The 15,207-nt window shown below is 48.7% G+C and overlaps 1 protein-coding gene across 1 annotated transcript in view; it reads left to right on the top strand.

The window, feature by feature from the left end:
* The window catches only part of ITGA9 (integrin subunit alpha 9), a 326,219-nt gene that overhangs the window by 288,781 nt on the left and 22,231 nt on the right, over positions 1 to 15,207 (top strand). The window contains exons 24-26 of the mRNA XM_040636970.1: positions 173 to 298; positions 2,029 to 2,148; positions 5,796 to 5,897. Of these exons, the coding sequence (XP_040492904.1) occupies positions 173 to 298; positions 2,029 to 2,148; positions 5,796 to 5,897 (348 nt within the window). The remainder of the gene's footprint in view (positions 1 to 172; positions 299 to 2,028; positions 2,149 to 5,795; positions 5,898 to 15,207) is intronic.

The following is a 15,207-nucleotide window of genomic DNA, read 5'->3' as shown; positions in this document are numbered from 1 at the left end:
TTTGGCCTGGTTGATGCTACTACTCTCCCTTTAGCTTTGCAGCCATACTGTCCACTGGAGAATGGACAAGGGGGAAGAGCTGACTTTGTTATCACCCCCCGGCATAAGGGATTCCAGGCTCATGAGTCATTCTTGGGACAGACCACTCTGACGGATTTCTTTTCACTTTCAGGTGAGCCAAGAGAAGGGAAACTGTTCTTTCCAGAAAAACCCAACCCCCTGCATCATCCCTCAAGAGCAAGAAAATATCTTCCATACAATATTTGCCTTTTTCACAAAGTCTGGAAGAAAAGTCTTGGTAAGAATTTGCTTACTAGTTGGGGTAGCATGGGTGGTCCTCACTAGGAAAGCAAGTCTGAGATGAGAGGCCAGTTTTCTATTTGGCATTTATTACTTCCCAAATCTGGTTTTAATCAATTGGCGTATAAAGTCACAAGGACTGTGGTCAACTCCTATTTTTCAGCCTGAGGTTTCAATCAAAGTGTTAAATTTACATTCCAAATTCCATTGCCTGGCAAAGGGAAAACCTTTGCAACCCACCAAGCACAAAGTAAAACATTTCTCCAACTAGTAGGAGTCTAATCAAGAGTGATGGTTCTCCTCCAAGCACTGTGGAAAACTCTGGGGCAGGATCCATTAAACTAAACATCCCTGTACCCTGCGACCCAGCATTCCACTCCCAGGTATCTCCCCAAGATAAATGAGTATTTATGTCCCCCAGAACACGTGGATAAAGACTTTTACAGTAGTCTTATAGTTAGAAGCTGGGAACAGTTCAGACCCCCACCCACAGAAGGACTGGTAGGTCTTGTGGTGTAGCCGCACGGGGAACATGACAGAGTAATGAACGAATGAATGAATCTCACAGACATAATAACTCCTGAAAGAAGCTGGAACCAAAGCACACATGCTATTTCACTTACATGGAGTTCAGAAATAGCAAGACTGGCAGTGGTGTTGGAGGTCAAGATGGCGGTTACTCTTGAAGGAATAGCAACAGGGGGGAGGCTGCTTAAGTACCGGAAGTGTTCTACATCTTGACCTGGGCATAAACGTGTAAGATGTCCATCAAGATGGACCCTTATGGAATTGTATGCTTTCCCAAAGCCTCCTTTCCTCCATATATCTGGTTCCATCTCTTTGGCTCCTTGTTTCAGGCTGGGCACATCTCCCTCACAATTTTTTTTCTCTTTTTTTCCTGAAAAAGAAAGTAGGACTGTTTGCCACTTGGAATATGGGGGGATGGTTTTTTGGTTTTGAGGGTTTTTCTCGGTTTTGTTTTTGGTTTTTGTTTTTACTTACCTAGTGCCGATGAAACAACTATTTTTAAAAGCCCTTAGAATGGTTAGGTACAGTGATACCTAGTCGTGTGACAGACGCGACTCTGTATCGGGCTGACAGTCCTACACCACCCTTGAATCATCGTAAACATTTGTGTATACGTTTTGGATCCTACCTTACAAAAGAGAAGAATTTCTCTTTTGTAACTTTAATTTGGAATTTAAGTTTCTGTTGGTGACTCACGTATTTTCTTGGTCAAACCTGTGCTTTTCTTTACTCATATGTTTTCATGAATCCTATGACTTCTCAACCCTCTTATTTGCTCTACCTGAAAAAAAGGAGCACGAAAGTGTATTTGCCGCTGCATAGGCAAAAAATCACATAATGTAGGAAACACACCCTGTGTTCAGAACTCATAAGAAAAATGGTTTTGGAATATGTAAATGTGTTTCTTTTTGAAAACGATTATTTCTCCTTGTGAAATCCAGTTTTTCGGTAGGGTAGACCAGTGTGTGGCTTTTTCCCATTTGCTTGACCAGAGTTTGTTCTGGTGCCTACTGGGCAGGAAATCCCTCTATTGCCCTCTGGTGGCAATAAGGAATGATTGCACCTTCCTATGGAATTCCTCTGCCTGGGATTGTCTTAGTGACCAGAATAGAACCTCATGGAGCCCTCTACTCCATAAACTGTTGTGCATTTGTCTTTGTTTTTAATACCATTTGACAGCTCTCTGATTTTTCTTCTCAGGACTGTGAAAAAACAGGAATTTCTTGCCTAACGATGCACTGTAACCTTAGTGCACTTGCTAAAGAAGAAAGTCGTACTATAGACATTTATATGCTGCTGAACACAGAAATATTGAAGAAGGTAATTCCTGGGGAACTGCACTCTTTGGGCTCATTTAAAAGCATTGGAGTGGGTTTTCTCAGAAACTCTGCCTGCCCCTTTTAAAACTTTTCTGGCAAGTGCCATTGATAATTTGATGCTGGAGGATGCTGGGGGTGGGGGATAACAGACCCTTGCTAGTCCAAGTGTGGTCTGAGGACCAGCAGTATCAGTAGCACTTGGGAACTTATTAGAAATGCAGAGTTAAAAAAAAAAAAGAAGAAGAAGAAGAAGAAGAAGAAGTGCAGGATCTTGGGCTCTATGACCCAGACGTAACTGAATCAACATCTTCATTTTAATAAGCTCCCCAGGTGTTTTGTTTGCACATTTAAGTTTCTTGGACTTTAGCTTGCATCAGAATCACCTGGAAGCCTTGTTAAAATGAAAATTCCTGGGGGTGGAGTTTGAGATTCTGTATTTCTGACAAGCTCCCAAGGGATGCCAGTCCCACTGCTCTCGGGATCCCCTTCTAAATCAGTTGTCAACAGACCTTTTCTGTAAAAGGCCAGTAGTAAATATTCCAGGCTTTCCAGACCATACAGTCTCTTGCCACAGCTCAGCTCTGCCATTGTATCATGAAAGCAGCCATAGACAATACTCAAATGAGTGGGCATATTCCACATTGGCTGTGTTCCAATAAGACTTTATTTACAAGAAGGCAAAGGGCCAGATTTGACCCCTGGGTGGTAGTTTGCCTTTCCTTTTTTGGGCGACACCTTCTTTCAGAGGTCCAACTTTTGAATTTCAGGTGACTTTGCTATTATGGGTTTGTCATCTCAAAAGAGGCTCATTTAAAAATACCTCAGTCAGTGAATTAGTGGTTCTTAAAAAATGTCAGACAAATTCACTGATTTATTTTAACATAAGAGCGGCTGAGTATGAAAGGCCACATCCAACAAGATGCTTTAAAAATAATCACTTGTGAAGATAAAATAAAATATGCCTGTTAGCCACAGAGATTCTATTTATTTTCCTCTGGAAAAACTGAATGTGTTCAGTATAAACCTGAATGAATATCTTTAGAAAAGTTGTTCCAGTGTTAGTTTTTAAATTAGGCGTGGCAGTAGCATGCCGACCTGAGAAATCCCAGGCAGGGGGGATACAGGATGTTCCGCCCACTTTCCGTCTGTAGCTGGCGCCGCCCCCACACACCCAGGCAGAGCCATGCGCAGTTCTGTTCTCTCTGGTTTTCTTTGCAGGGAAATCAGTTTGGGGTGCGTTGGGCTCTCACAGCAGTGACTCCCTGTTGTGCGTCTCCTTTAAAACAGGACAGCATTGGGAGAGGACCAGGCAGGAGCCAGAGCCCCAGGGGCATCCTGAGATTCCGGGAAGGGGGTCTGGAAGCCCCGCATCACAGGAAGCGCCTTCCCAACGTGGGTCCCCAGGATCCTGTATACTTACCTGTCCCGGTCATCTTCGTGACAGATGGCCCTGGTGACAGTTTTATTCCCCATGCCGTGCTTGTCATTGTCGACAGAGCCCTGATTATGGCACTGAGGACAAGAAGCCACTCTGATTCCTCTTTCACCCTTAACCCAGACGTACGCTGCTTGACTTCACTCATCTGTCCTTAATTTAATTGCAAGGCCCAAGGCCTTTCTTGCATCAGCTCTGCGGCCGGCTCCTCTTCAGCTCTCTCCCTCTCGGTGACCTGTGGTGACCCTTTGCCAAGGGGCATGTCCCACTGACTGCTGTTCCCAAGGGCCATCCAGGCCAGTCTGCATCTAAGAGACGGATGTGGGGTGTCTTCTGTAGGTGTTAGAGGCTTATTCTCACTGAAAGTGCCCTTTCTGCAGAAACCAGAAATTCCAGGTGCAGAGGAAAGCCTAAAATGAGGCCGACCTGGAACCAGATGGGGCCCCTGCTGCTCCCAGAGCTTGAAATGCAGAAAGTGAGTCCCCTGTAGCCAGCCATGACCTCCCTTGGGGAGGGAGCGCTAGCCGGCGCCGGGAGCCCTCTGGCCTCCCTAAGGATATGGAGCTGCTCCAGCCTTGTGGTCTGCCTGGGCTTACAGTTGTGTTTATTTTCCTTTGACCTCAAGGTCCAGCCCCAGACCAGGGAATTTGAGGTCTTATTGTTTCGATCTTAACAAGTTTTCACTTGAGATGTAGGGTCTGACTTTGTCAAGTAGCAGAGGATTCCGATTTCCCTGAAAGTGTTCTTCGGCAACTGCCGGGGCCTGTCGCATGGCAGGCCGCTCGTTCAGCTCTGACAATTACCGTCGTCGTCATTACCATTACTGTGGGGACATCCAAGATGGCGATGATCCGAGATCGCCAACAGTATATCCTGACACATAAAACCACGAATCTGCACAACTGTTACATTGGTAAAAGCTTATTTGCCCACAAAATTATTTACTGCTTAGTGAGAGCTCACTGGCACAGTCCGTTTGAGTGGCAAGCTTCCCAGAAGCATTCAAGATTGGTTTTATGGCCGTTTGAAAACAGAACAATAATCAGGGTGTAGCTCCCAGGTAAAGTGCCCAAAGTGGCATCCCGAGTGTCCTCCCAGGAAGGCCTCCCTGGCTTCTTTGGCAGAGAGGAGCAGAGGGCTCCCTCAGAACCGTTTTCTAGGAGAGGGTCCTCCACTCTCACTCTCGGGGGGTAGGGTTTACCAGAAATGGGGCAAAGCTGGCAGCGGATGTATACCTCCCTGTGTGGCAGGCAGGCTGAGGACACGGGGGTGGGTGGGCCACGCAACACCTTGCAGGCGGAGCCCCAGCCGCCCCCACAGGTGGGCTGCCCAACGCTCCGGTTGCCTGTGCTGTTTCCACAGCAGAAGCCGGGCACTCCTCCACCCACGGTCAGTGCAGCACCGTGTGCACCACGGGCTCAAGGTTCTGACCCTTCCCTGAGCCATAGTTTTGCCCTCTTTCCAAATTGTCCTCCACCGCTGCCTGGGAGCCATTTTCTCATTACCTGGATCTGAGCCCCCACCAAGGCTGGCGACTGCCTCTGGCTGGTGGGTTCTTCCTCAGTCTTCGATGAGCCCACGCCCACCACAGTCTCCCTGCTCTTCGGGCCATCGCCTGATTTATAAGCCATATGTTTCCCTTTGTTATCCCTCCATCCAGTCCCCTCTCTCCACGTTAGATGGGATTGACCCCCAGACAGACTCATTTAAGGGTAGAGAAAGAGTTAAAAGTAACCCATGTGAAGGGTTTGAGGGTTGTGGTCAGAGCAGGAAGATGCTTGAGAAATAGAAATCAGATGCCTTCTACGGAATGCCAAGCCTGGATTTGTTGTACACAATTAAACAGCTTTATTTATTTTCTACTCTTTGTGACTATGTCAGTATCAATATCCAAATACCTGGCTCCCACCACTTGGAGACCACAGCACACAAGCTTGCATGTATTGGTGATTGGCAGAACTTCAGGTTTTCAGCATCCGCCACGGCAGGAGAGAATTCTCGAGAGAGACTGGGACACTCTGCTTTATGTGGGTGCCGGGGATGGGAAGGTATCTAGTTCAGTGATAACATTTTTGCCTGGCCCACATGGAATCTTGGAATTTAGTTCGACCCGGTACCTGAAGGCCCAGACGTTGTTGCTAAAAATATATATATATTAAATAAAAGAATAGAAAGAAAAAATCTGTCACTGAGTTGTGTTGTTTCCTCCACAGGACAGTTCATCTGTCATCCAGTTTATGACCCGCGCCAAGGTCAAGGTGGACCCTGCCCTGAGGGTGGTGGAGATAGCCAATGGGAACCCAGAAGAGATGATGGTGAGTCAGCCCCCCTAGAACAGCCCTCCTCAGAGGGTGAGGGAATCTGGGTGGCGTAGTGCTAGAATTTGACGGTAAAGACGGTCTCTGAGCCAAGATGCCAGCTTTGTGGTAGACCCAAGACCAGGCCTGCCTTGGCTTCCAGGCCCCCATGGAGAACTTCTGTGGTCTGCTCTTGTGATAGCATTGTTCTTTACTGTGCCATCATTATGTGAAAGCTCCCAGCTCTGACTGGCCAAAGAAAAAATAGCCTGGAAGTACCCTTGACAGGGCTTGGATTTCCACTCTGTAAGCCAAGACTATTTTTATCTTTCTCAGACCTTTCCCTGGAACCTCATCTGCCTCCCCAATCGCATTGCTCCGTGGATAAACACTGGGCGTTTTAAAAACAAGTTGTCTGAATAAGTTTAAAGAGGTCACATCCAGATTTCCAAGCCCTAGAACCTTCTTTCATTCTCTATACCCTTGTCCTCTGTAAAGTGCAGTTGGGAGGCAGGCCTCAGAGACATAGGAGGGCACAGCAGCCGGGAGGTTTGGACAGATGGGGGTGTGGGAGAGGCTGGAGGGGGAGTGTGGCCTTGGGATTTTACTGCTCTTTACTGGTTTTCATGGGTGGGGAGGGGAGCTGCATCCCTGACACCCACACTCAGATCCTAGGCAGATAGAAAGGGACACAGCAGCCTTTGACCTGGTTTTGCCACTGAGCTAGGCAATGATGCTACTTTTTTGTACCCCTTCCCTGTAATTCACCTTCTCTCAGGGGACTCTTAGAAGAGTCCATGCTGCTGTGACAAATTTACCAATGTGATAAATTCATAGAGATTATGTACCTACAAAGAAAAGGTGGTTAACTTATTTCCCATCGACAATGGGCACACCACACCTCTAAAGGTTAGGATGGGGAGCAGACCAAAGCCCGCTCTTCTAAGACCCCAAAAAAAGTAAGTCTCTGGGGACCACCATGAAACCTCAGTCCTGCTCCTGTGTGTGGTGAGCAAGAGACGAGAGCATTGGCTGGTCCAGAATGAATGTGGTTCTGTGAAATGGGGAGGGATGTTGGAGCCACATCAGGACTTGGGCTCAAATCAGTCAAGGACCGTCAGATGCCAAGCTTGACTCCTCAGTTCACACTGAGGAATTGGCCAGCCGCTAATTTTAATAACAGAAACCGAGCGGGATGACAAGGAAAGGCACTGGCATCTCCACCCTCGAGGGTGAGTTTTTCTGGCAGGTCAGAGATTTGGAGCCGGCTCTTGCCTTTCCCTCCCTGCCTTTTGGCCTTTGCACTGCTAATTCAGACCCTCACCTGGTCGGTGAAGGAGAATGTGATTCATTGCTCACTGTCATCGCTCTGGTTAAGAAGGTTTCTAGAATGCAATCCATGCCCAACAGGAGAGGTTTGGAATGTTCGGGTAGACCACAGTGTTCCCAGTTAAGAGCTAGTGGATGTAACGTAGCAGGTCTTCCACAGGTGGAATTCCTTGTGTAGATGGAAAAAAAAAATCACTGGGCACATTGCCTTCGATGAGAACACTGAGCTGTGGGATCCAGGAAGACATTGCTTAACATCCCATTGTCAGCTTCTGAGTCATCTGTACGCCCCCAAAATACCACTTGCATTAATTACTGTTCCATTTTGAGCACTATGGTGATAGTTTCATTATCAAGAGTTCTTTGGGGGCGCCTGGGTGGCTCAGTCGTTAAGCGTCTGCTCTCAGCTCAGGGTGTGATCCCAGCATTACGGGATCGAGCCCCACACCAGGCTCCTTCTCTGGAAGCCTGTTTCTTCCTCTCCCACTCCCCCTGCTTGTGTTCCTTCTCTCGCTGGCTGTCTCTCTCTCTGTCAAATAAATAAATAAAATCTTAAAAAAAAAATAGAGTTCTTTGGAAGACGCTCTCATTTCCACGGATTTTTCTTTAGCACTCAGCCTTCAGAATCCTACAACGTACCCTTCTCCCTCCTTTCTGGGACTTTGCCTTTTCAACCCATGAGCTAAGATGAAGTCCTACAATCTGTTCTCAACTTTCCTGGCAGGGGGGGAAAAAATCTTTTCTGAGTAGGAAGGTTTGCTTTTTTAGAACAAACACGTTCTTCCCTGCATGAGTCTTCTGAATGCCTGGCTCTCTGTCAACTGTCTATTTGAGGGGAAATTTCCATGGAGGATAGCCACCAAATTTAAACCAGGCAAAATTTCACAGGATTTTAGATTAGGTACCAAATTTTGAAGGCCTTGGAACCTACAGGAAGTGTACCTGCAGCTGGTATGGAGCACGGAGTGGGTGAGAAGAGGAAACGATCTGATTTGTAACCACGTAATCTGTACACGAGGGACATCAGCTGATTTTCCTGTGACCCTTGGGACCTTTGTTTTTATGCTACGGTCTGAGTAGTGCTTGACAAAGCATTGGGGGGAATAACTAGAAATATGTAATAGATTCTTAAAGCGTTTGCCCTGATATTAATAAATAGATCTGGGAGTACTTTTCCAGGTCGGGTGTTAGCATTTGTCCAAGACCAACCCCACCTGAGAGTTCCAGGCGAGACCGGTGGGGTGGCATTCCAGACTGCTTTCCAGGTGCCAAGAGTATGCTGAGTTTCCCATTCTTATTCAACCCAGCCCTTCTTACTTTTCAGGGAGAGTTGCCAACAACTAAGGCTAAAAATTCCCCCAGGGCCAACCAAGAATCTGGAGAATCAGCTTTGCGACTGTGAGCCACCACCCCCAGCTCCCTTCTCAGGCTGGGTGAGAAGCTTGTAGGAATTCCATAGCAAACCTATTTTCTTGATATTTTTCAAATAGAAAATATGGTACACACATAAATCCACAGATGATTAAGTCATCGCCATGTGCAATGGGTACCGGGCTGAGATCTTAGGAGGGAGGAGGAGGGACTGGCTCTCTCTTTTTGGCAGAATCGGAATGGGTTCAAAGGCTATCTGGTGGCTCTCAGAATCACCAGGAAGGCGAACCAGACACCTGAGGAGCCAGGACCCCAGGCTCTGTCTGGCCACAGGAAGAGCCTGGAGTGGTGCCCTGGACACAGCCGTCCCTGCCTGGCTTCTCACGGCCTCTTGCTCTGGAGTCAGGCAGGAGCCTCTCACTGGCTGAGGTTAGGTCCCTGTCGCCGGGAGACCACACCCCAGGGAAAGCAGATCACTAGCGTTTCTGCTTCATCATTGCCCTGAGACTCACACAGAGGAGGATTCCCCCAGCACTTAGGGGTGGGGGAGGTCATACGGGGACTGCTAAAAAGTGACAAATGTCACCTCCCATGTGCGTCTGCAATCCTGAGGGTCAGTATTGGGCCAGCAAACCCCTGGCTCTTCTTAGGGTGTCCGTCTGAGCCAGAGTCCTTGTTCAATCATTTAGACCACTTTGTTGGGCAAGCTGCAACCTTGCTGAGAGAATATGAAAATCTTTGTCCAAAGATGGTTAAGGAGTGTTCGTGCTCTTTTGCTTTTTTTTTTTTTTTAAAGAAAGAATGTGCTTGAATGAGTGTTGTTTCCATGCTTCTTTGACAGGGCGAACGTTTGGGGCCCTTCAGCTTCTGCCATGGTGTATGGGAACTATGTGTCCACATTGGCGTTCACCTCCCTCATGCAGCCTCCTCCATCAGCATCCCTTCTGCAGAGGGGAAGACGGGTCAGAATTTTAACAAGTGCCCAGAAATTCCCTCATGCCCCCACCTCCCCACCCCGGGTTAGAACCGCTAAGCCTCTTCCTCTAGTGAATGAGGAGCCTCTGACACTTGGGAAGAAGAAATGACTTGCCCAAGACCTCACAGTGACTGAGCCCAGAACAGTGCCCAGAATCCTTGACTCCCAGCTGGCCATCCCTTCCCCCTCCCCACTGCAGCCAGCCAGTCCCCAGGGAAGGCACTGAGCCTGCAGGGGTGAAAGGGCCTGGACCAATGCAAAGTATCCAGGAGGGAAAGGAAATCGTTGACTCGTTTTAAAGTATCTCTGTTAAAACCACCCAGGTGGCCTTGGAGCCCGGCCAGCTCCTTCTGACTGGACCTGGCTGTCCTCACCCCAGAGGGGGCTTTCCCTTCTCGGCCTAATCAGATCCCAGAATGAAGCCTCAGGACCGCAGCCATGCTTTCACTTCTAAAGAAACCTGCCCTGTCAAGTAGTCATTGATCAGGACAGCAATTTTCTCTGAAGCCATTTCAGTTCAATTCCCAGGCTTGGGGCCTTTTCGAGAAGTCAGTCCTCTTTGGATACAGAGCACTGCATCTCCTCTTGGGAGTCAGAAAAGCCCAGATTCAAATCCATCTCCCTCAAGTCCTAGGTGTGTGACTCTGTGTGTCGGGTAGGCTCTGCGAGCCTCAGTTTCCCCACCCATAAATACGGGAAAGCTGCTTTCTACTTGCTAAAGATTTCTGCCTTTGTTCTGCACCCTACCATTGCCCCCCAACCAAAGACACAAGCCAGGGCATCTCAACCAGAGGGGCATCACCTGACATGGCAAATAGACATGACTCCACGTAAGATGCCACATATGGTCCTTTTGTCGTGCTGCCTCCTGACCTATGCTTTACGCTTTTACAGCCGCCTAGCAGATTGCGGCTTGGGCTGTACCATTTATGTGGCCAGTTACAGTTAAAATCACGTTCCACAGGGCAAGAGAGTCCCCCCCTTGAGTCTCAAGTTGCATTGAGATGTAGGATGCAGACGAGGGTCATTGGAAGGTCACCACCATCCCCATCCTATACCATCATCCGAAGGTGGTCCTCGCCTTCCCCCACCACCCCCACAAGTGAGAATTCACTTATAACCGTGAGACATTGAGCAGTATCGCAGCGCAGTTTGCCAGAACGTGAGTCCTACTCCCTAATAGTCACCATTTGTGTATTTACTTGATGAATACTTATTGGGCCTTGCTAAGAGCCAGGTGCTGTGCTAGGCCCTAGGGATTCAATGGGAAACAAAATAACAGGGTCCCTGCACTCCCAGAGCTGACTGAGGGGACAACAGATGGTAAACAAGGAAGCAGAGAAGGATTTCATTCATATTGAGGTTAGTTCTGTGGGGCTAACCTGCTTTCTATTAAGGGGGTCAGAGAATCTTTCTCCAAGGACGTTGAGACCTAGAAAGTGAGAAGGAATTTGCTGGCCAAGGATGGGGAGAAACGCCCCAGTTTGCAGGGAGAGCTGCTTGAATACCCGAACAGCCCGCCATATTCACGGCTCAAAGACCAGTGTGGCAAGAGCCCGGGAAACAGTGAAGATGTCTGTGGAGGAATGCGTAGACAGGGCCATGCCATGTCATGCCAGGGGTCAGTAGCAAAGGGAAAGCCCCTGAGAGCTTCTCTTTGAAGCAGGGAATGGCATGATCCCATACACAGTTGACCCTTGAACAATGCAGGGGTTAGGGGCACCAAGCCCTGTGGCAGTCAAAAATCTACATATAACCTTTGTCTCTCCAAAAACATAATGACGAGTAGCCTACTATTGACTGGAAGCCTTACTGATAACATGAACAGTCAATTAACACATATGTGGTATGTTATCCGATTACGTCCTATATTTGCACAATGAAGTAAGCTGGGGAAAAGAAAATGTTATTAAGAAAATCATAAGGGAGAGAAAATATATTTACAGTACTGTAATGTATTTATTGAGAAAAAATCCACATAAAAGTGAAACTGCACAGTTCAAACCTGTGTGGTTCAAGGGTCCACTGTATATTCTCTAAAAATCACAAGCTGCCATGGGGTTAATGGATCATAAGAAGAAAAGTGGACATATGAAGGCTAGTTAGAACCTTGTGGCAGTTACCTGGCAAGAGGTAACGGTGGCAGAGGAGATGGAAGTGAACAGGTAGATTTTTATCAGTAAAGATGCGGCAATTTGTGCTGGTCACACATAGGGAATGCCTGTCCCCAAGGGCTGGGAGGGACCAAATGACATCTTAATGCAAAGCCCCTTGCCTGGTGCGTCCACAGGGGAGTTCAGTGAACAGTGGCTCTCACTGCATAGAGAGATGGCCAAGGACAGGACGAACCACGTGAAGAATAAGCCTCTCCTTCCCCCAAATCCTACAGAGTCTCGGTCAGTTTATACTAATCCACGGATCTCTGGTTATCGTCATGATGTCATCATCATTGTTACTTTTGTAAACAACAGAACCCACTCCTAAATTTGAATATGCTCTGGTTGAATCAGGGCTCGGGTACCTCAAATACCCCCCATTTTTTTATCTCCATTTCCTTTTTTTTTTTTTAAGATTTTGTTTATTTATTTGAGAAAGAGAGAGAGAACACAAGCAGAGGGGAGGGGTACAGGCAGAGGAGAAGCAGACTCCTCTGAGCAGGGAGCCCGATGCGGGGCTTGATCCCAGGACCCTGGGATCATGACCTGAGCCAAACACAGACACTTAACCGACTGAACCAGCCAGGTGCCCCTTTATCTCCATTTCCCTTGGTGGCCTCTGTACGTACCCCCTCATCAAAACCCTGGACTCTAGAGAGTTCTGCCATGAAAGGTTGTATTTTAGGACAAGGCTGCTGTCTGGTCCATCAAATTCTTTCACTAAACATGAGTTGAACCCCCAATAAGTGTGAACAAGAAACATTTATTACCCTCAAGACTTCCACAGCACACACAAGTGAGCACTGCACACCCACACACACGCACACGCACACGTGTGCACACACAGCCCTGCACGCAGCACAGTGTGGTTACGTGCTGAGAGTGCCTTGCTGAAGAGGTGAGGACAGGCTGCACGGAAGGAGGCCGTGACCCTGAACAAGCCCTTGAAGGAGTTTTCTAAGTGCCAAGGAAAAGGGCAGGCATTCCGCAGGAAGTCACACAGGGTCTTAGGCTAGATTCTCAAGAAGCAAACATGAGATGAGCTTGTGAGCCCAGATGATGGGATAGGGAAGATGAAGGAGAGAGGGAAGGATGAGACTTCAGGGGACCCTAGCCTCAGCCTGATCCTGTGGGGAACTCCGGTATACACATAACACCCCAGAGTTTGTCCTCCTTGAAGTGGGGAGCTGGGCTTTCAAACCTGCTTGCCATTGGCTCGGGGCTGCCCCAGGAGGAAGCTCCAAGATCCTTTGCTCCCTCCCAGCATAGCCTAGGGGAAGTGGCCTTTAAGTCATGCCATCCACTGGGACGTCCCATTGTGCCTAACGACTCGTTGTTTTAGATCCACACGTGTATATTCAATTCCTGTGATGTGCCCGACATTCCATGTGATTAGCTGTGGTGACCCTCCCAACTCACTATCATTACTCTCCTTTCCTGTTGGGGAAACTGAGGCCCCAGGAGGTGAAAAGACCTTCCAACCTGAGGTGTCACAGCTTGTCAGTCGAAGAGCCAGGACTGGCTGCCGGATCTGCCTGTTTGCAAGCGCTGAGTCTTCCTTGATCCTGCGTTCCTCTGCCCTGGGCTGGCCCGTGGCCTTGCGCCCACACACAATGAGAGCGCCGTTGTCAGCAGGTGGTAGGGATCACAGTCATGGGTGGTAAGCAGCTGGTCCTTGGTCTTTAAGAGCGACCCTTGGCTCCGGCAGCCTGAGCAGCACATCATGTGAGGACTTCAGGGTCTGTTGATTCTGGAGCTCTTCCTGTTGTGGTCTGGGCCTCCCCAGATGCACAGCTTCTCATCAAGATAGCCTGGAGGTGGATGAGCTGTCCTCCCCCTCCCTTTAAAGAGAGGTCCTGAGGATTATCCCCAGTAGTGGATACAAAAGCTCTCAATGCAGGATCTGGAACTCGGTAAGTTCCCAACAGATGTGACCCGTTATTAACAACAAAGGAATTAGCATCAGCCCAGCTCTTCCCCCCTCATCCCATGCCCCCCCCCATCCTAACAGAGTAAGGCTTCTCTGAACCCCGGGGCCTGACGGCTACAGCAGGTTTGACATCTCTGCGTGTCCCAGCGTAGACGTACAACATCAGGCTCGCCAGATGTGCAGTTTATTTTCTGCTCCTTGATCTTGTCTCCATAGGTCTCCCTGCTCCCCTGAGCTGCGTGCTTCCCAAAGGCTGTGTTCTGAGAGCAGCTTAAGACATGGTTCTGCCAAGAACATTTCCTCCAGCCCCCACAGCCCTTTCTCCGTCCTCCCTCTCCCACAGCCTCACTGGCTAGTAGATGTAATCAGAAGCAGGTGGAAATGTCATTTCCTCATCCCAGAGGTTCTTCCCTTTCCACTTTTTATTGTACTCGAATTCCTTTTCTGTGAGATGGGTGTGAGGTTGACTGCAGAGAGCATCTTGCCATTGCAATTGACCTTCAGCCGACCTGGGTCTGAGGTTGAACCTCCCTCGAGGGAGTCTCAGCACTGGAAGCCCTCGTCCAGCAGAGGCCTGGGCCAGGTGCACCCCACTGTGGTCATGTCTTCAGGCCTCACAGAGACCTGAGCATCGCCAGCTATGACATGAGGCCTATTTGCGGTGGTGGGAACGTAGAAGTTTCCAGAGACACAGAAGTGAATTGAGCACTCTGGTTCTGGTTTGCCAGCTGCCTCAGACTGGAAGTTGGCTCCCAGTGGTCCCCTGACACCAGCTTGCCAGCCTCAGGTGCATGAAACTTTACAGCAGCAGGCGGGACGTGCAGTGTCTGGGCCGGCTGTTGGCCCAGCCTGATGTCCATCCTCCTCAAAGCCTCTGTGGAGACAAACCTGCAGGCTCCTCCTCCTCTGTATTCTTTTTTTTTTTTTTTTTTTTTTTTTTTTTTTTTAGGTTTTTTATGTATTTATTTGACAGAGACAGCCAGCAAGAGAGGGAACACAGGCAGGGGGAGTGGGAGAGGAAGAATCCCTTTCTCCTCCCCTCCTTTTCTACTGGAAGCATACACCTCCGGGCACCCCTTCACCTGCAACCCTGCTCCCCAGGCTGTTTGTTCCTTGAACCCCCCACGGGAAGTTCTCCCATCTAATTTACAGTCGTTTCTCAGCTAATGCTCCTGGCATACTGCGGACCATGTCCCTCCCCTGGTCAAAACCCTGCATGGCAATCCCGTTCCTCTTAAGATAAGGCATATGATTCTTAATACAGCCTCCAGCCCTTCCTGTCTCTCTAGCTGCATCTTGAACATCTTCCTTTGGCTTCTTGTTCATTCTGTTTGCCCCAACCCCACTGTCTACTGGCCCTGTCGCACCCCTACCAAGCACACGCCTGCCATGGGGGTTTTGCACACACTCTTCTTCTCCTTAGAATGCTGTTCCCTACCCCCCACCCCACTTTTGACTCATCACCCTCAGCTCAAGTAGTTCCCCTAGGAACTCTTTCTGACAGCCATGCCTAGCTCAGAGTCTTTCATAACCATGAAACTCTCCTTTCCCTGAACTTGTCACAAT

The sequence above is a fragment of the Ursus maritimus genome, unplaced genomic scaffold, assembly GCF_017311325.1.
Source record: "Ursus maritimus isolate PB19 unplaced genomic scaffold, ASM1731132v1 scaffold_20, whole genome shotgun sequence".
NCBI lineage: Eukaryota > Metazoa > Chordata > Mammalia > Carnivora > Ursidae > Ursus > Ursus maritimus.
The sequence above is the reverse complement of the archived record's forward strand: the minus strand, read 5'-3'. Positions and strand labels throughout refer to the sequence as shown.